The sequence below is a fragment of the Carcharodon carcharias genome, chromosome 11, assembly GCF_017639515.1.
Source record: "Carcharodon carcharias isolate sCarCar2 chromosome 11, sCarCar2.pri, whole genome shotgun sequence".
In the NCBI taxonomy this organism is placed as follows: Eukaryota; Metazoa; Chordata; class Chondrichthyes; order Lamniformes; family Lamnidae; genus Carcharodon; species Carcharodon carcharias.
The window spans coordinates 124,096,890-124,117,993 of NC_054477.1; the positions used below are offsets into that span (position 1 = coordinate 124,096,890).

Consider the following 21,104-nt stretch of genomic DNA (forward strand, 5'->3'; position numbering starts at 1 on the left):
CCCAGTCAGTCCACCAGACCCGCGCCCACTCAGCCCAGTCAGTCCGCCAGACCCGCGCCCACTCAGCCCAGTCAGTCCGCCAGAAATGCGCCCACTCAGCCCAGTCAGTCCGCCAGACCCGCGCCCACTCAGCCCAGTCAGTCAGCCCATCAGCCCACTCAGCCCAGTCAGTCCGTCCGCCAGACCCGCGCCCACTCTGCGCAGGCCGCTCCACCAGACCCACGCCCACTCTGCACAGTCAGTCAGCCTGGTGCCCACTCAGCACAGACAGGCAGTCAGCCAGTTAGCCTGGCGTCCGGTCCGCCCGATGGTCCGCAGCCGCCCGCACCCACTCGGCGCCCGGGCCGCCCGTCGGAGCCGCCCGCACCCACTTGGCGCCCGGGCCGCCCGTCGGAGCCGCCCGCACCCACTGCGCGCAGCCAGTCAATCCGCCGGACCCCCGCCCACTCGGCACAACCAGTCAATCCGCCGGACCCCCGCCCACTCGGCACAACCAGTCAATCCGCCGGACCCCCGCCCACTCGGCACAACCAGTCAATCCGCCGGACCCCCGCCCACTCGGCACAACCAGTCAATCCGCCGGACCCCCGCCCACTCGGCACAACCAGTCAATCCGCCGGACGCCCACTCGGCACAACCAGTCAATCCGCCGGACGCCCACTCGGCACAACCAGTCAATCAGACGCCCGCCCACTCGGCACAACCAGTCAATCAGACGCCCGCCCACTCGGCACAACCAGTCAATCAGACGCCCGCCCACTCGGCACAACCAGTCAATCAGACGCCCGCCCACTCGGCACAACCAGTCAATCAGACGCCCGCCCACTCGGCACAGTCAGTCAATCAGACGCCCGCCCACTCGGCACAGTCAGTCAATCAGACGCCCGCCCACTCGGCACAGTCAGTCAATCAGACGCCCGCCCACTCGGCACAGTCAGTCAATCAGACGCCCGCCCACTCGGCACAGTCAGTCAATCAGACGCCCGCCCACTCGGCACAGTCAGTCAATCAGACACCCACTCACTCAGCACAGTCAGTCAAACAGACACCCACCCAGCAGAGTCAGTCAGACACCCAACCACCCACGTAGCACAGTCAGCCAATTAGACACCGACTCCACCCACCTAGCCCAGTCAGACACCAATCTGTGTCAATCATCAATACTGTTGATGTGGCATACATGGACTTCCAAAAGACATTTGATACAATGTCGCACAACAGACTTGAGAAAAGTTGTAGCTCATGGAATAAAAGGGGCAGTAGCAATGTGGATACAAATCTGACTGAGTAATAGGCAACAGTGAGTAATGGTTAATGGATATTTTTCGGGCTGGAGCAAAGTTTGTAGTGGAGTTCCTCTGGGGTTGGTATTGGGACCCTTGCTTTTCCTGATATATATTAATGATCTAGATCTTGGTGTGCAGGGGACAATTTCAAAATTTGCACGTGATACAAAACTTGGAACATTGACACAGTCCTCCCCACAGTTTACAATCTTCAAAAGGACATAGCCAAGTTAGTGGAGTGGGTAGATAGGTGACAGATGAAGTTCAATGCAGAGAAATGTGAGGTCATTAATTTTGGTATGAAGAACATAGGGAGACAATATAAAATAAGAGGTCTAACTCTGAAGTGTGTACAGGAGCAGAGGGACCTGGGTGTATATCTGCATAAGTCATAAAAGGTGGGAGGACAGGCGCAGATAACAGTTAATAAAGCATCCCGTATCCTAGGTTTTATTAATAGGGGTATAAAGTATAAGATTGAGGTGTTTATGCTAAACCTGTATAGGACACCAGCTAGACCTCAGCTGGAGTTGTGTACAGTTCTGTGTGCCACACTTTAGGAAGGACGTGAACCTGCAAAACAGGTTTATAAAAATGGTTCCAGGGTTGAGAAACTTCAGTTATGGAGGTAGATTGGAGAAGTTGGGACTGTTCTCGTTGGAGAGGGGAAGGTTAAGAGGAGATTTGATAGAGGCGTTCAAAATCATGAGGGAGCTGGAGAGAGTAGATAGGGAGAAACTGTTCCTGCTCATAAAAGGATTGAGAATAAGAGTGCACAAATTTAATGTGATATGCAAAAGAAGCAAATGCGATGTGAGAAGAAACTTTTTCACACAGCGAGTGGTTTGGGTCTGCACTGCCTGCAAGTGTGGTGGAGACAGGTTCAATTGTGGGCATTCAAGAGGGAATTAGATATTGTTTCTATTTAAATAATGTGCAGGGTTACGGGGAAAAGCCAGGAGAATGGCACGGAGTCATAATGCTCAGAGAGCCGGTGCATACACAATGGGCCGAATGGCCTCCTTCTGCACAGTAACAATTCTGTGATTCTGTGACAGCAGGTGTACTATCAAGAATACGAGTGGAAGGAGTCAAACAGAAAGGTTTAAATTTTACTGAGGTGGAAGCATATACATAGCTCATTGCTAAATACTTACCAGCCATGCAAAATAAATTACATGAGATTGACAATAGCAGAATGATGAATGCATCCAAATAAATGAGTATTGCCAGACAGATACAAAGAGGATGGCCAGATTATACTCCTAACAGCCCAGTACTTCAAGCAGAATCAGTCAGTCTGGTGGCCAGGCAGCAGTCGCTCCGTTGAAGACTTAATCATGAATTGCCTTACGTGTGCAGTGAATAGCCAACAGCAGAGTAAATCATTGACACACTCCACTTTTCCTTCAAGGACATGGCAGTGCCTGGGAATGGATTTACTTGAGTTTATAGGCAAAGTTTTCATCCTTGTAATTGACTGCTACTCAAAATGGTTTGAATGACTGCACAACACCATGATGGAGGCAGTCATTACTTCACTAAGAAGAATCATTGCAACAGATGTCATCGTGGATGTCGTGGTGTCAGACAACGGTCCTCAGTTTGTTAACAAGCTGTTCCATAACTTTGCTCAGGAATATGGTTTCGTGCATGTGGCTATTTCGTCGAGATATTCTCAGTCGAAAGGATCAGAAAGGGGAGTTCAAACAAATTAATGATGAAAAAGAATGAAGATATTAACTTAGCCCTTAACTACAGAACATCACAGCTAAAAAATGGATTCTCGCCACCTTAACTATTGATGGGAAAATGGCTGTGAACACAGCTTCCAGCTATACAACAAACAATACAATCTAACATTATCTCAGATGATCATGAGAGAATTAGAAAGCATAAGGAGCAACAAAGGGATGGTCAAGCTCATAATTTCAACTTCAGGGGCAGAGCACAAGATTTGAAAGTGCTACAGCCCAGGGAGAGAGTGTGAGTACGAGATCAACAGAAAGAATGCATTGGAATAAAAAGAGCTCCACAGCCGAGATCTTATAGAATTGAAATGACCACAGAAATATCAGAAGGAAACAAGCTGAAACTCCACGACCACCTAGGAGGAAGATTGAACAATGAGAGAGTGCAGTTTGTCCTCAACTTCAAAATGAAATCAGGACCAGATCAGGGAGATTGGTCAAGGCACCACAGAGGCTAACCCTGTGAAGTCTGAGGCTTTGGGCATGATATAGGAGGATGTACTAGTTGTGATAAAGATTTGGAGGAAGATGTGATGTAAAAGGTTTGGACCTGATACTGATGTGAAAATGATGCAATGTCACATGATTAACTGAGATCTGGTGGGAAACAGAAGTACAACCTCATGTAGAGTACAGAGATGTATGTTGATCTGTAGATAAACAAGAGTGGTTTCATTAAAGCCATTCTTAGGATAACAGGCAAACCCAAAAGAAACCCCAACTAAGCCCCAAACTCCTGATGAAATAAGGGAAGGCAGGAAAGTTGAGTTAAGGCCATAATCAGATCAGTCATGATCTTATTGAACAGGCTCGATGGATCGACTGGCCTACTCCTGCTCCAATTTCTTATGATCTTATGAAATATCATTTCAATACAGTGAGCAGGTATCCACAGATATATATTTTCAATACTGACACGGTGTCCTTGAGAGTGGAAGCATTCTCCCCAAAGCTTGGGTTTGCTTAAGTGGAGAAAATTGAGAGCAAAATTACTTTCAAAGAGAACTCAAAGATAATTAGGAGGTCAACTGTTGTAATTACAATTTATACTTCTAGGAGGCAACCATGACTCAAATATAAACAGCATTTTTTTTCCTTGTTCTTTCAGGGGGTGTGGGCATCGCTGGCAAGGTCAGCATTTGTTACCCATCCCTAATTGCTTTTCAACTGAGTGGCTTGTGAGGCCATTTAAGAGAGCAATTAAGAGTCAACCACACTACTGAGAGTCTGGAGTCACATGTAGGCCAGACCAAGTAAGAATGGCAGATTTCCTTCCCTAAAGGACATTAGTGAACTAGATGGATTTTTACGACAATTGGTGATAGTTTCATGGTCACCATTACTGAGACTAGCTTTCACTTCCAGATCTATGAACTGAACTCAAACTCCACCAGCTGCCATGGTGGGATTTGAACCCATGTCCCCCAGAGAATTAGCCTGGGTCTCTGGATTACTATTCCAGTGACATTACCACCACGCCACCATCCCTCCCAAAATGTCAATAAAAAAGAGCAATTTGAAAATGCTTGTTCTGTTGACTTATCAACTGGTAAAATCTTGGTCAAGCTGTTAGCATGCTGTTATTCTCAGAACTCAAAAGGACAGAATTCTTTCGTGACCCCCTTGTGGTAACTTTAATGGCAGGTAGGGGAGGGGCAAGTTCCGCGGGAGGTCCAAACATTTATTTCATGCTGGCGTAAAATTATGGCGGGATCTTCCGTGACCACCCGCCATGGTGGGCCACAATTCCCACCGGAGGCCAGTGCGTAACCAATTTGCGTACCACTAAAGGGATGCAGTTGAAGGCCCAACCGGACTATGCCGATCATCTGCAACACCAGTGGGTAATCACACCAGTCCAGAACATGTCTGGCCCAACGTGGCGTGTAAAGGTCGGGACTTACCTTAAGAAGGCCTTGGGTACTTGGGTAGCTCGTGGAGATGCAGGACAAGATGGAAACCTCCAGCAACCAGACCCTGGAACACCCAAGTGCAATGGATGGGTGGAGCATCAAATACGTGGATCTTCTCCACGCAGCAGCATCCAGGAGGTGGTTGTTCTCGGGACAGCAATTTCACCCCGACCTCCATCCGAGGACTCGGATCCTTCAGCTGCAGGAGGTCCTGTTGGGTAGCAAGAGTCTGTCCGCCGGGAGGGGGTAGGGGAGGAGTGAAGAAGTGGGGCGCTCAGGCCTGGCGGGGGATGAGGTTGGGGGTTCTGGTAGAAAAGGAAATCAGAGGGGGTCTTGCAATGCATCAGCTGAAACGGAGTGGGACGTGGGAATGGGCATATTGGGCTGTGAGTGGTGGGGGACGTCTGAGGTCTGAAGTGACATGGGGGTGGTGTAGATGTCTGAAGAAGTTCACAGGGATGGGTTGGAGGAGTTAATGGTGGATTCCTCGGGTGCAAACTGAGGGTAACCATGGTGTGGGTTAAAGGAGGAAGTGGGACCCAGCAGGATGGGAGGGTGAGGGTGCAACAATGTTGCATGAAGGGGCTCTGAGGGTGGTTAGTGGGGCGCGAAGATGGACATGGATTCGGGGGCTTGGGCAGATGATAATCTTTTAAATGAAAACCAAATCAACAAAATTGGGATAAATCAGGCACAGCCCCTAATTCAGGTCAGCTGTAAAACCAAGAACAAAGTTTAAAGGAAACTTACAAACTTTAAACCAAAATGTGATTAAAGGGGTCAACAAAACACCCCAGTCCCCGCGGTGCCCACCGAGCACGGAAGGCCTCGAGAGTGCCAGCAGACACCGCGTGCTCCTTCTCCAGGGACATCCGGCAGCGAACGTAGCCGCGGAAGAGGGACAAACAATCGGGCGGGACTCCCCCGTCGATCGCCCGCTGCCTGGACCTGTTAATGGCCAACTTGGCCAGGCCCAGGAGCAGGTTCACGAGGAGGTCCTCCTCCTTCCCGACCCCCTTCCGCACCGGGTGCCCATAGATCAGGAGCGTGGGGCTGAAGTGCAAACAAAACATCAATAAAAGGTTTTTCAAATAACTAAAAAGGGAGTGCAGCCTACAACACCCTATGTATACATGGTCCACGGACTCCACAAGACCGCAAAAAGGGCACGTGTCCTGAGAGTCCGTGAACCTATGCATCCTCTTATTATAAGGGACTGCTGCATGCAACACCCTCCAACCCAGGTCCCCGATAGAAAGGGGGAGGACACCTCCGTAGAGGGCCTCCCATCGAGGGCCTAAAAAAATATGGAACGCTTCACGAATTTGCGTGTCATCCTTGCGCAGGGGCCATGCTAATCTTCTCTGTATCTGAGTTTCTCAAAGTGATTGGGAAAGGGTTGAAGGGTGACGATGGGGAGTTTGAACATTATACCGCGGGGTGGGGGGGTGGCGGTGCGGGTCAATGGTTATGGAAAAGACGGTGTGGGTGACGGGGGGCGGGGGGGGAGGAGGAGCAGGGGGAAAAAAGTGACAGAACGAAGATAGAAGTTCACTACCACCATGGCTGGGCTGGTCGCAACTATGCCTCATGGTGGAGATCTCGAAATGCTGCATGGGAGTGCGTCATTGGAGGTCAGTGGAAAAGCAGGTCAACTCAATTGGACAATTGAAGGGGAACCTCAGCATGTAGATTTCACAATGCTGGGGCTCTAAGACACATGAGAATTTGAAGGCCAAAGGCTCCGTGTGCACGGGAGAGTTTTTAAAAATTAATTTATGGAATGTGGGCATTGCCAGCTAGGCCAGAACTTATTGCCCATCTCTAATTGCCCTCGAGGGCAGTGGTGAGCTGCCTTCTTGAGCCGCCGCAGTCCATGTGGCATAGGTACACCCACAGTGCTGTTAGGGAGGGAGTTCCAGGATTTTGACCGAGCAACAGTGAAGGAACGACGATATATTTCCAAATCTGGATGATGAGTGGGTTGAAGAGGAACTTCCAGGTGCAGGTGTTCCCGTGCATCTGCTGCCCTTCTTGTCCTTCTAGATGGTAGTGGTCGTGTGTTTGGGGCCTTGGTGATTTTCTGCACTGCATCTTGTAGATGGTACACACTGCTGCCACTGTATGTCAGTGGTGACGGAGTGAATGTTTGTGGATGGAGTGTAAATCAAGTGGGGGGTTGCTTTGTCCTGGATGGTGTCAAGCTTCGAGCGTTGTTGAAGCTGCACTCATCCAGACAAGTGGAGGGTATTCCATCACACTCCTGACTTTTGCCTTGTGGTTAGTGAACAAGCTTTGGGGAGTCAGGAGGTGCGTTACTCTAAGGATTCCTAGCCTCTGGCCTTATAGCCACAGTATGTATATGGCTAGTCCAGTTGAGTTTATGGTCAATTGTAACCCCCAGGATGTTGATAGTGGGGGATTCAGCAATAGTAATGCCATTCAATGTCATGGATGATGGTTAGATTCTCTCTTGTCAGAGATGGTCATTGCCTGGCACTTATGTGGCACAAATGTTACCTGTCACCCCAAGCCTGGATATCGTCCAGGTCTCGCTGCATTTGGACATGGACTACTTTGATGTACGAGGAGTTGCAAATGGTACTGAATATTGTGCAATCATCAACGAACATTCCCATTTCTGACCTCTTGATGGAAGGTTGTTGATAAAGCCGCTGAAGATTGTTGAGCCAAGGGCACCACTCTGAGGAACTCAGAAGTGATGTCCTGGGACTGAGATGGCTGACCTCCAGCAACCACAACCATCTTCCTTTGTGCTAGGTATGAGTCCAACCAGTGGAGAGATTTCTGATTCACACTGACTCCAGTTTTGCTAGGGCTCCTTGATGCCATACTCAGTTAAATGCTGCCTTGATGTCAAGGGTAGTCTCTCTCACCTCACCTCAGAAGCTCAGCTCTTTTGTCCATGTTTGAACCAAGACTGTAATGAGGTCAGGAGCTGAGTGATCCTGGTGGAACCAAAACTGAGCGTCAGTGAACAGCTTATTGCTAAGTAATTGCCACTTGATAGCACTATTGATGACTCCTTCCACCATTTTACTGATGATCGAGGGTACACTGATGGGGCGGTAATTGCCAGATAGGATTTGTCCTGCTTTTTGTGTATAGGACATACCTGGGCAATTTTCCATATTGGCGGGTAGATGCCAGTGGAAGAGCTTGGCTAGGAGCGCGGCAAATTCTGGAGCACAAATCTTCAGTACTATTGCCAGAATGTTGTCTGGGCCCATAGCCTTTGCAGTGTCCAGTGCCTTCAACAGTATCTTGATATCACGTGGAGTGAATCAAATTGGCTGAAGGTGGTTGAGCCTAGGACAATACTTTGAGAAACTAGTGCAGAGATGTCCTGGATAACTCTTTCAAAGAGCCAGCACAGCCACGATGGACCAACTGACCTCCTTCTAGACTGTTTGATTCAATGGTTCTTTAAAGAGCTGTAAGGCCAACTAATTGCAGGACAGATAATCCAAAAAAGAACTGCTTCATTTTTTAAAATATAAACAAGGAAAAGTGCTTCAACTTGATGTGAAAGGGAAAACTAAAACTGCTGATTCCACGAGTTTATATTTCAGTATTTTCTGCCTGATTACAAAAGATTTTTCTTTAATTCACAACTCTAACATATACAGCAAATTCAAACACCACTATTTAATCATCGACCTGAAACACAGGGAGGAATTTTCCCAACCTAGTCCCTCGCCAATTATTGGGATCATTTGCTGGCTGGGAACCAGTTAATGACTGGAATGGGCTTTGCATCTTTACATCAGCCACAGCATTGGAATCACACCTGCAAGTTTCCTAGATAATCAGAGAGGGTGGGCGGGATGATATGCTGTACATACCAAGTGGAATTCTATTTAATGGGGCTATGACTTGAGTTAGAATGGCTCACCTACACTCGAATTTTGCTGCAAGAACTATAAGAATGGAGAAAACACCTGGGAAGGCTGATCCCCAAATCTCTCACTTTTCCCTGGAGATCTTGCTGTAGGGTCTGAGGGGCTGCAGTGTGATGAGCTCTTCAAAGGTTGAAAGGAATAAGACTGTCTCTCCAATCAAACAGGTGTGGAAGTGGTCCAGAAAATATTCAGCAGAAGTGATGTCCCTCCAACATGGAAGAGTGTACCAAGAGAGTTCAGGACCTTAGGAGAGCATGACAGCTGAATGTCAATATACTTTCAGAAGCCAAGTCCCACACTTTGACTTTCCCAGCATTCTCTTGCACAGTACTCCTCAAGGCAAGACACCTCTCACCTACTTTCATTCCTCTTTTTCCAGGCCCTTTCATCCCCACCTGAGTACCCCTCACCCTATTGACTTTTCACACCAATGCCTCACTTTCATCATCCACAAATATTTTCCTTCCCTCTTCTCCATACAAGCCATTGTGAACATTCACACTCTGCTCTCTCTACTTACAGGATAAGTGAGCACATAGATCAGTAAGCCAAAAGCTGTGTGGGATATGATTTAGTGGCAATAACAGAAACCTGATTTAAAAATGGTGAGAGCTGGGTGCTTAATGTACAAGGATATAAAGATAAAAGAAGATAAAGAAGGAAAAAGCAGAGTTGGGATGGCAGTAATGATAATTGCAGGGTTGGAAAAAAAGGGGCAAAATCAGAAACCATTTGATTAGAGTTGAGAAGCAAACAGGGTATGATTATGCTACTATAGATCTCCAAATAGTGAGAGACAGATAGAGGAACAAAACTGAAGGGAAGTCATAAATATGTGCAAGGACAATGGAGTGGTGATATTGAGGGCTTTAATTACCCGAATTTCGATTGGGATAATGTTAAAGGGTAAGGAGCGGGGAGGAATTTCTGAATCGTATTCAGGAGAACTTCCTTAATGAGTAAGTTCTTGGCCCAATTAGAAAGGAGGCATTGCCAGATCTGATCCTGGGAAATGAGGTGGGCCAAGTGGACCAAATGACTGTGGGGAACACTTGAGTGAGCGTAATCATATCATAAGGTTTGGATTAGTAATGGGAAAAAACAAGGAAAGCTATACAATAAAACAGCTAGATTGGAAGAGGGCTAATTTGAATGTGATTAGAAGGAAACTAGCCAGATAAATAGAAGCCAAAGACGTCAGGAAGAACTGTAATGGGACAATGGATGATCTTTAAAGAAGAGATGCTTCAAGTACACGTTAGTTGCATTCCAACAAAGCAAAAAGGTAGGGATAGCATGAGAGTTAGAGATTATGATGCAACAAAAAAAAGTGTCATGCATGTCGGATGAATTCTTCAAGCGAGAACCAGGTCAAATACAATAGGTTGAGTGAGAGGAGAGGTGAAGAGGGAAATGAGACTGGCAAGGAGAGAATATGAGAATAGAATGGCAGTCAACAAAAAGGAACCTGAAAATCTACTGGCATGTAAATAATAAGCAGGCAATAAGAGTGGGCTCTATTAAAGACAAAGAAGATGATAGGTATCTAGGGGCACAGGACACGGCTAGTATACTTAACTAGTACTTTGTGTCAGTGTTTACTAAGGAAGGGAAATCTGGCTAAATATTGGTAAAAGGGGAGAAAGGGCCACTGAATGTCAATGGGTAGATTTTCTTTGCCGTGAAATCCTAAGCTTCCTGAGGTACTAGTGCTCAGACATGTGGACGGAGCAGTCCCTTTGCCTGTATTCCCTGTTTGGGGATCTTGCCACCATTCAGCTGGATCTTGGCATCCGCCCCCTCTTGACTTGTAGAGCAGCATGCTGCTGAGGAGAAAGCAGCTGGTATTCCTCCTGGTGATTCTGTATATGTTGCTTCAATGTCATGGTGAAGGCTGCCAAAAGAGGACTGCAATGGGTAAAGTGCTAAACAGCTGAAGTGCCTTTCAAAAAGTTGACATCCATCTGCCAAGAAGAGATCGCCCTCTCTGGGAGTGTGAACAGCAGCCTCTCACCTGGCCCATGGCTGAAACACTTTCGGTTTCACTGATCAAAGCCTGTTTTCTTTGTCAGTTTCAATGAAGAAGCTCTTTCTGCTCTGCACTCACTTAGTACATCTGAGGAGATGTTGACATAGAAAAAAGGTAGCCTGTCTGTTACATACAGATTTTAGAGTTAAAACAGCACTTACAAATGGCTAAAAGCAAAATATTGTGGATGCTGGAAATCTGAAACAAAAACAGAAAATGCTGGAAAAACTCAGCAGATCTAACAGCATCAGTGGAGAGAGAAACAGAGTTAACGTTTCAAGTCTGTATGACCCTTCTTCAAAGCTGCTTCAGCTGTCTTTGAAGCTGTCTGATTTTCCCTTTTCCTGATAGGGAATCATCAATGTAACCACTGCATCCCAAATAACGTATTGTATGAATGAATCTTTGTTCCACCATTATATTGTGTAACTTCTTGCAGATGCAATGTGTTATGCCACCATGCTAAAATCATAGAATGGTTACAGCACGAAAGGAAGCCATTTGCCCATCATGTCTATGCTGGCTCTCTGAAGGGGCAAGTCATCCAGTCCCATACCATCATCTCCCCGGAGTTTGTTGCAGTTTTTTTCTCTCTTCCAGGAGGAACTGTTGTTGACTTCCTCCTCTCTCGGGCTCAGACCATTGCACAAGCCGATCACTGGCCTAGCTGAAACCAGTTGACTCAATACAGAACAGAGATCAAACTTGGGGTCTTCCTGCTCTCGATAACTCAGTTCCACACTTGAGTCTCCAGTGATGCTATCCACTTAAATATTTCATAAAATTTAAGTTTTCTCATTCAATTAAGTATTTGTGCACCGGAACCATAAACACAATGGCCATCCAATTTTCACTGAAGTTACAAATGCTCTGGAACTTCCCCCTGCCCTGGGAACAAATGAAAACCTGGAGTCATTGTGGTCTTTAAAGCTTAATGCCAGACTATACAGTGTATTTACTCACTGGATCATTAGCAGAGTGCCCAGGGTTGTAGAACGTGGTCTGAAATATTCCTGTAACACATTATATTTCTTCAGTGTTTAGTATAATTTCAGAGATATGTTATTTATTTTCTTACTGCATTTTACTGCAACTTTATGCAAGAAAATGTAAATAAAAAGAGAAGACCCTACAGGAGAAAGTTGAGGAAACAACATAGCAAAAGAGAACGTTTTACCATAATCTGGGAATCCTCTAGCCACATCAGACTGCATCTTCCATTGAAAAATAGATCAGCAAGAATGATCTGAAAATATATCACCTGAACAATGCAAAACTTTAGTAAAGATATTAAATGCACAATGTTATGTTCACTTAGATAGCAGTCAGGTGTCCACACTCCCTCCCTGCTTTTCTCTTCCCCCTGCCCCCACCACCCTAGAATCTACTTCAGTGATGCTGCCAGCATGGCTCTCTGTTCATGTGTCTGCCTGGGCCACCCTAACAAATGCAGGATTAGACATGGGACATTGAACCCCAAAATTGGACTCCTTTGATCTATTTTTCCATATAGAAAACAGTTGCAATAAATACTAATTTCCATGCCACAATTAAGTTATCTCATACACCACTACAACCTCTTTCAACCATGATTAAAAAAAGATATTTGCTCAATAAATTCCAGTCACTCCTATTACCAGATGTATGCTAGCCACTACCCAGGCAACTCCTTCCACTCTTACTGCCAACTTTCATTGGCTGACTCACGTGGCCAGGTTTTCAGCCTCAATTCGTTCACCTGTTCAAACTCAGTCAATGTAACTCTTTCGAGTACAAACACGTTTCCATCTGTTTTCAGATGAAGTTACATTGTTTCATAGTTTGCCATTGTGAGATTTGAACTCTTGATAATCTTTTAAATGAAAACCAAATCAACAAAATTGGGATAAATCAGGCACAGCCCCTAATTCAGGTCAGCTGTAAAACCAAGAACAAAGTTTAAAGGAAACTTACAAACTTTAAATCAAAATGTGATTAAAGGGGTCAACAAAACACCCCAGTCCCCACGGTGCCCAACGAGCATGGAAGGCCTCGAGAGTGCCAGCAGACACCGCGTGCTCCTTCTCCAGGGACATCCGGCAGCGAACGTAGCCACGGAAGAGGGACAAACAATCGGGCGGGATTCCCCCGTCGATCGCCCGCTGCCTGGACCTGTTAATGGTCAACTTGGCCAGGCCCAGGAGCAGGTTCACGAGGAGGTCCTCCTCCTTCCCGACCCCCTTCCGCACCGGGTGCCCATAGATCAGGAGCGTGGGGCTGAAGTGCAAACAAAACATCAATAAAAGGTTTTTCAAATAACTAAAAAGGGAGTGCAGCCTACAACACCCTATGTATACATGGTCCACGGACTCCACAAGACCGCAAAAAGGGCACGTGTCCTGAGAGTCCGTGAACCTATGCATCCTCTTATTATAAGGGACTGCTGCATGCAACACCCTCCAACCCAGGTCCCCGATAGAAAGGGGGAGGACACCTGCGGCAACAAGGCATGCCAGGGCGTGTCCGGTCGACGGACAAGGGCGAGAAAATGGAAGGTGTGCAGCAGCAGTCCGTACAAAAAGCCCCTCTTTGCCGTGCCAAAAGGCACAGAGGGCATGTCCCCGAGGCGGCTCATATTGCGGGGCACCAGCACCCGAGGGAGGGTTCGGGGCTTGGGGCCAATGTGGAATTCCGTCCGAACAGGGGAACGTTCAGACGGAAGACCACCGCGCACCTGGGCCACCTCAAGACCCAAAATAACGTCAGGTCCAAGCACGACCGTTCTCAGGTCTTGGATGGCATCGGCTGCGACCTGGACACTCACAGATGCGCGTCGCGCCAACTCCTGCGGGAGCATCCAGCCCAGTCCTCCGCCACCCAGCACGTCCCCGATCCTGGTCACCCCTGCGGCCAAAGGCCTCCTCTCCGCCAACCACTGAAAAGGACGGAGGGGCGGATTCCTGAGCAGCGGCTCTCTGACGATAGCCGCTACTCCTGACGGGGGAGAGCTGCGTCGCGAGGAGACCACTTTCCAGACTTTGATCAGGTCCTGGTAAAAGACGGGCAACGCCTGCAAGGAGCCACCGAGGCCCAGCTGTTCTATAAACAGGAGCTGCACGTCATAATTCAGGCCGTGCACCTGACGGAAGAAATACGTCATCAGGGCACACCATCTAGGAGGAGGCTCGACGTAGAGGTATCGCTGCAGGGTCTGAAGGCGGAAAGTCGCCACCTGTGTGCGTAGGCACACTAGCGCCTGACCACCCTCCCTAAGCGGGAGACTCAGAACCTCGGCAGCGACCCAGTGCAATCTGTTGTCCCAGAAGAAGTCGACTAACAATCTCTGGATTCTTGTGACAAAGTCCGGGGGTAAAAACGTGTAACTCTTTTGAGTACAAACCTGTTTCCATCTGTTTCAGATGAAGTTACATTGTTTCATAGTTTGCCATGGTGAGATTTGAACTCTTGATAATCTTTTAAATGAAAACCAAATCAACAAAATTGGGATAAATCAGGCACAGCCCCTAATTCAGGTCAGCTGTAAAACCAAGAACAAAGTTTAAAGGAAACTTACAAACTTTAAATCAAAATGAGATTAAAGGGGCCAACAAAACACCCCAGTTCCCGCGGTGCCCACCGAGCACGGAAGGCCTCGAGAGTGCCAGCAGACACCGCGTGCTCCTTCTCCAGGGACATCCGGCAGCGAACGTAGCCGCGGAAGAGGGACAAACAATCGGGCGGGACTCCCCCTTCGATCGCCCGCTGCCTGGACCTGTTAATGGCCAACTTGGCCAGGCCCAGGAGCAGGTTCACGAGGAGGTCCTCCTCCTTCCCGACCCCCTTCCGCACCGGGTGCCCATAGATCAGGAGCGTGGGGCTGAATTGCAAACAAAACATCAATAAAAGGTTTTTCAAATAACTAAAAAGGGAGTGCAGCCTACAACACCCTATGTATACATGGTCCACGGACTCCACAAGACCGCAAAAAGGGCATGTGTCCTGAGAGTCCGTGAACCTATGCATCCTCTTATTATAAGGGACTGCCGCATGCAACACCCTCCAACCCAGGTCCCCGATAGAAAGGGGGAGGACACCTCCGTAGAGGGCCTCCCATCGAGGGCCTCCGCCGCCGGACGGCAACAAGGCACGCCAGGGCGTGTCCGGTCGACGGACAAGGGCGAGAAAATGGAAGGTGTGCAGCAGCAGTCCATACAAAAAGCCCCTCTTTGCCGTGCCAAAAGGCACAGAGGGCATGTCCCCGAGGCGGCTCACATTGCGGGGCACCAGCACCCGAGGGAGGGTTCGGGGCTTGGGGCCAATGTGGAATTCCGTCCGAACAGGGGAACGCTCAGACGGAAGACCACCGCGCACCTGGGCCACCTCAAGACCCAAAATAACGTCGGGTCCGAGCACGACCGTTCTCAGGTCTTGGATGGCATCGGCTGCGACCTGGACACTCACAGACGCGCATCGCGCCAACTCCTGCGGGAGCATCCAGCCCAGTCCTCCGCCACCCAGCACGTCCCCGATCCTGGTCACCCCTGCGGCCACAGCCCTCCTCTCCGCCAACCACTGAAAAGGACGGAGGGGCGGATTCCTGAGCAGCGGCTCTCTGACGATAGCCGCTACTCCTGACGGGGGAGAGCTGCGTCGCGAGGCGACCACTTTCCAGACTTTGATCAGGTCCTGGTAAAAGACGGGCAACGCCTGCAAGGAGCCACCGAGGCCCAGCTGTTCTATAAACAGGAGCTGCACGTCATAATTCAGGCCGTGCACCTGACGGAAGAAATACGTCATCAGGGCACACCATCTAGGAGGAGGCTCAACGTAGAGGTATCGCTGCAGGGTCTGAAGGCGGAAAGTCGCCACCTGTGTGCGTAGGCACACTAGCGCCTGACCACCCTCCCTAAGCGGGAGACTCAGAACCTCGGCAGCGACCCAGTGCAATCTTTTGTCCCAGAAGAAGTCGACTAACAATCTCTGGATTCTTGTGACAAAGTCCGGGGGTAAAAACGTGTAACTCTTTTGAGTACAAACCTGTTCCATCTGTTTCAGATGAAGTTACATTGTTTCATAGTTTGCCATGGTGAGATTTGAACTCTTGATACTCTTTTGAGTAAACCTGTTTCCATCTGTTTCAGATGAAGTTACATTGTTTCATAGTTTGCCATTGTGAGATTTGAACTCTTGATCTTGGGATTACAAACCCAGTACCATAACCACTTGGCTATTTAGGCCAAGCTTATAAACACGTTTCCATCTGTTTCAGATGAAGTTACATTGTTTCATAGTTTGCCGTTGTGAGATTTGAACTCTTGATCTTGGGGTTACAAACCCAGTACCATAACCACTTGGCTATGTATAAGCAGCTCACCAACTGTTTTCTAATGAGGCCAGTACATTGATAACTCCAAGTATATTTTGAGAATTTTCAAAAATTACTCTCAAAGTTGAAGATAACAATTAAAGCACATTAATCATCTGCGCTGAAAAAAAACAAATCCCCTTTATATTTATTATTTTGATCAATACACTTTCAAAGTTTAAAATCAAGATATTTTAGCAATAGAGTCCTTCAGTCTACTGTCCCGTAATTCGGAGTGTTATCCCCGTCTCAGATCTCTTACCGCCTGGATAACCTTTATCCAGTTATTCTGGACCAGCAACCTGAATGCTGCTTGTGAATCTCCTCTTGACCCTGTCCAACCACCTTCCCCAAGCACGCGCAGTCCGCTCTCCTTTTGGCCCCCTCACTTGGTCACGAGGAGGAGCTGTCGTGAAAAAGCGCGAAAATCAATTTTTGTTTATTAAACAAATTTTATTTAACAACATTGAGCCAGGGCAGACACAAGGTAAATGTATTTGACGAAAACTTCTTACCATGCTTTTTCTCGACTTTCTTAATCTTAATTGTTGTGTCAGCGGCCCTGCCAGCCTTTCTCGTGCCTGCCCAACCCGGTCCTTCGAGCCTGCTCCCGGCCTCTTGCTGGCTGTCCCCCTCGATTTCCAGCACCGTCTACTGCATACGGGGGTGGTGGGTGATGCGGATGCTACGAGATGAGACAGTTTCATTACTGAAACATTTTACCCTTTTCAAATGAATCAGCAATCTAACTATCAAACATCTGACCCAGACTGATACATTCGTTAAAGCTTCCTTCCACCAGAACTTTGGATCAGGTTTTTGACAGACAGATCACCACCAGATTACTGGTACATTTGAAAAGGGTAATTAATAATCAAACTGTCATCTAATACTATCCCCACCCCCGCTGTATTTGCCCACTGCTCCCAACAGTCAGAACTTATCTTTGCTGTTTTCTTAGCATATATTAATGGAAGAGGGGTAGGGTCTGTTGACTGCAGTCGCCTGAAGTAAAAGTGCTTTAAAATATCATTGTATTGTGTCCTTATCTTATTGTGGTAAACAATTTGATTTAAATTATTATTTTACATTAAAAACCCATCTCCCTTGTACACAATAAGTTTCTAAGGGTATTACAATATTAATCAAGTATACAGCTGGCACTGTATATTACTTCAGTAAGGGCAGTGTCTAATGGTCCTTTTATCACTGCTTTCTGTGGCTGAATAATTCAGTAGGGACAATAAAGCAAAAAAGATACAGTGCAAAGCAGCAATTTCTTGATCTCATAGACTTCAGTTGGCAAGTTAACAGCTGATGTAGCATTTTAGATTGCCCTTAATCATTATCTCAAATCATGTAAAAGTTGGCTGAAGTGAACTGGAAAAATAGATGAAAAGATAGGACAATAGAGAAGTAATAGCAGATATTTAAGGAGATACTTCATAACTCTCAGCAAATATATCTTCCATTGAGAAAGGAAGACTATGAGAAGGATGTTTCATCCATGGCTAACAAAGCAAGTTAAGGATAGTATCCAACTGAAAACAAAAGCATGCAGTACTACAAAGATTAGTGGTAGGTCAGAAAGATTTCAGAAACCATTCAAGAATGAGGCTTGGCTGAGAGCCCATTAATCTGTTGAAACAGGTACACACAGCTTTTTTTTATCTAAGATCTATTTTCTTAATTGCTCAATGTTTACTTACACAAGATAGCAAGGTATCAAGTGCTTGTAATTTCTGCTATTGAAACTTTAAAGGACTGCTTGATTAATGATTTTATAGGGTTATAACATCAGGTTTTTAAAGAAAGTTCTGAATGGCTGTTTTTCAAACATTTCAGCACATGGCATTACTACTACAGGGTTCATTCCTTCTGTACAGAATATATACTGGTGAATGATTATGGCAGTGCTTTGAGTTGGCATGGAGAGTATGAGGAGCCATTGGGAATGGGTGGGGAGCATGAGTTGGCATGGAGCATGTGTAAGAACTTTTAATGTTATAAGGTTCCCTCATTCAGGTTATGGTTCATGACACCTCTGGGGAGCCGTGAGCTACCAGTCCTTGAGAAGCTGACCTGACTTCACGAAAGTTGTGGGTTCTAGCATGTGTCTGCCTCTGCAATGGAGCCAGGTCAGGAATCACTACCCGCACCCTTCTCCTGCACTCGGGAATCCTAGAATTAGGAACTGGCTGCAATTTTAAAGGTATTTTTTATTCTTTCACAGTGTGAGATTTATTGACATCCCTAATTGGCCTTGAGAGGATGGCGGTGATCTACCTGCTGAAACCATTGCTATCTACGCAGTTTAGGTATACCCACAGTGCTCTTAGGAAGGAAGTTCCAGGATTTTGAAACAGTGACAGTGAAGGAATGGTTTTATGGTTCCAAGTCAGGATGATGTGTGGTTTGGAGTGGAGCTTGCAGTTGGTGGTGTTTCCATGCATCTGCTGCCCTTGCGCTTGGTGGGATATGTCGTGGGTTTGGAAGGTGTCCCGAAGGAGCCTTGGTGAGTTGCTGCAGTGCATCATGTAGATGGTATATAGTCCTGCCTCTCTACATCAGTGGTGGAGGCGTTAAATTTTTAAGATAGTGGATGGGGTGCCATTCACGTGGGCATCTTTGTCTTGGATGGTGTTGATCTTCTTGAGTGTTGTTGGAACTGCACTCATCCAGGTAAGTGGAGAGTATTCCATCACAATCCTGACTTGTGCCTTGTTGATGATGGACAGGCTTTGATGAGTTAGGAGGTGAGTTACGAGGATTCCTAGCCTCTGACTCGCTCTTGTAGCCACAGTATTTATATGGCTAGTCCAGTTCCGTTTCTGGTCAATGATAACCCCCAACAGGATGTTGATATTGGGGGATTCAGTGATGGTAATGCCATTGAATGTCAAAAGGAGATTGGTTGGATTCTCTCTTGTTGGAGATGGTCATTGTCTGGCACTTGTATGGCATGAATGTAACCTGCCACTTATCAGCCTAAGCCTGAATATTGTCCAGGTGTTGCTGCACATAAACACAGACTGCTTCAGTCCATGGATCTCCCCAACTCAGCAGAATTCCAACCCCAAGAGTCTAAAGAGGACTTAGATGTGTGAAGTTAGTGACAAAAAAATTTGACAGATGGAGCATAATATGAGGAAGTGCGAACTTGTCCACCTTGGCAGGAAGAATACAAATGCAGTATAGTATTCAAATGGAGGGAGACTGCAGAACTGTATGGTACAGAGGGCTTTGAGTGTCCTGGTACATGAATCACAAAAAGTTACTGTACAGGTACAGCAAGTGATTAGGAAAGCAAATTTAATGTTAACGTTTATTGCAAGGGGAATCGAGTATAAAAAATTTTCTTCCCCAGATAGCAGTAGAGTCACTGTCCGCTATCGGAGCACAGGGCCGCAGGTAAACAGTCAGAGTATCTGTCCACTATCAGAACTCAGAGCCGCAGAGAAATGGTTAGCATCACTCTGCACTATCGGAGGGCAGGGCAGTGGGGAAACAGTCAGGGTCACTGTCCGCTATCGGAGCACGGGGCCGGGGGAAACAGTCAGAGTCACTGTCGATTACTGGAATGCAGGGCGAAGGGGAAATGGTCAATGTCACTGTCCGCTATCGGAGCCCAGGGCCGCAGGGAAATGGTCACAGTCACTGTCCGCTTTCGTAGCACAAGACCACGGCGATATAATCAGAGTCACTCTCCGCTTTTGGAGTGCAGGGCTGCAGGGAAGCCCATCAAGGGGCAATGGTTAGATTCACTCTTGTTGAAGATGGTCATTGCCTGGCACTTGTGTGACGCGAATGTTACTTGCCACTTGGCAGCCCAAGCCTGGATTTTGCCCAGGCCTTGCTGCATTTGTACATGGACTGCTTCAGCATCCGAGGAGTCACAAATTGTGCTGAACATTGTGTAATCATCAGCGAATATCCCCACTTCTGACCTTATAATGGAACTAAAGTAATTGATGAAGCTGGTTGGGCTGAGGACACTACCTGAGGAACTCCTGATGTTCTGTAGCTGAGATGACTGACCTTCAACAACCACAGCCATTTTCCTTTGCGCTAGGTAGGACTCTGAACAGTGGAGAGTTTTCTCTCTGAGTCACATTGACTCCAGTTTTGCTAGGGCTCCTTGATGCCACACTAGGTCAAATGCAGCCTTGATGTCAAGGGGAGTCACTCTCACCTCACCTCAGGAGTTCAGCTCTTTTGTCCATGTTTGCATCAAGGCTGCAATAAGGTCAGGAGCTGAGTGGCCCTGATCCAAACTGGGTGTCACTGAGCAGGTTATGGCTAAGCAAGTGCCGATTCATAGCACTGTTGATGACCCTTTCCATTACTTTACTGATGACAAAGAGTAGACTGATGGGACAATAATTGGCCGGGTTGGATTTGTCCTGCTTTTTGTGTACAGGACATACCTGGGTAATTTTACACATAGCCTGGTAGATTCCAGTGTTGTAGTTGTACTGGAACAGCTTGGCTAGGGGCACAGCAAGTTCTGGAGCACAGGTCTTCAGTATTATTGCTGGAATATTGTCAGGGCCCGTAGCCTTTGCAGTTTCAAGTGCCTTCAGCCATTTCTCGATATCATGTGGAGTGATGCTGGGGATCTTCGGAGCAGGCCAAGATGGATCATCCACTTGGCATTTCTGGCTGAATATTGTAGCAAATGCTTCAGCCTTTTGCACTGATGTGCTGGGCTCCCCCTTCATTGAGGATGGGTATATTTGTGGACCGTCCTCCTCCAGTGAGTTGTTTAATTGTTCACCACCATTCACAACTGGCTGTGGCAGGACTACTGAGCTTAATGGGATAACCTGCAAAATGCCCTGTCAAAAACCACAGATAT

The 21,104-nt window shown here is 47.2% G+C and overlaps 1 protein-coding gene and 1 pseudogene across 1 annotated transcript in view; one reads left to right on the forward strand and one right to left on the reverse strand.

Annotated features, from left to right (window-relative positions):
• Nucleotides 1–6,251: 6,251 nt before the first annotated feature.
• Nucleotides 6,252–6,323, reverse strand: LOC121284548 (annotated as a pseudogene).
• A 189-nt stretch (nucleotides 6,324–6,512) lies between these two features.
• The window catches only part of LOC121283924 (mitochondrial inner membrane protein OXA1L-like), a 115,314-nt gene continuing 100,722 nt past the window's right edge, over nucleotides 6,513–21,104 (forward strand). Inside the window, exon 1 of the mRNA XM_041198726.1 lies at nucleotides 6,513–6,584. Within this exon, the coding sequence (XP_041054660.1) occupies nucleotides 6,513–6,584 (72 nt within the window). The remainder of the gene's footprint in view (nucleotides 6,585–21,104) is intronic.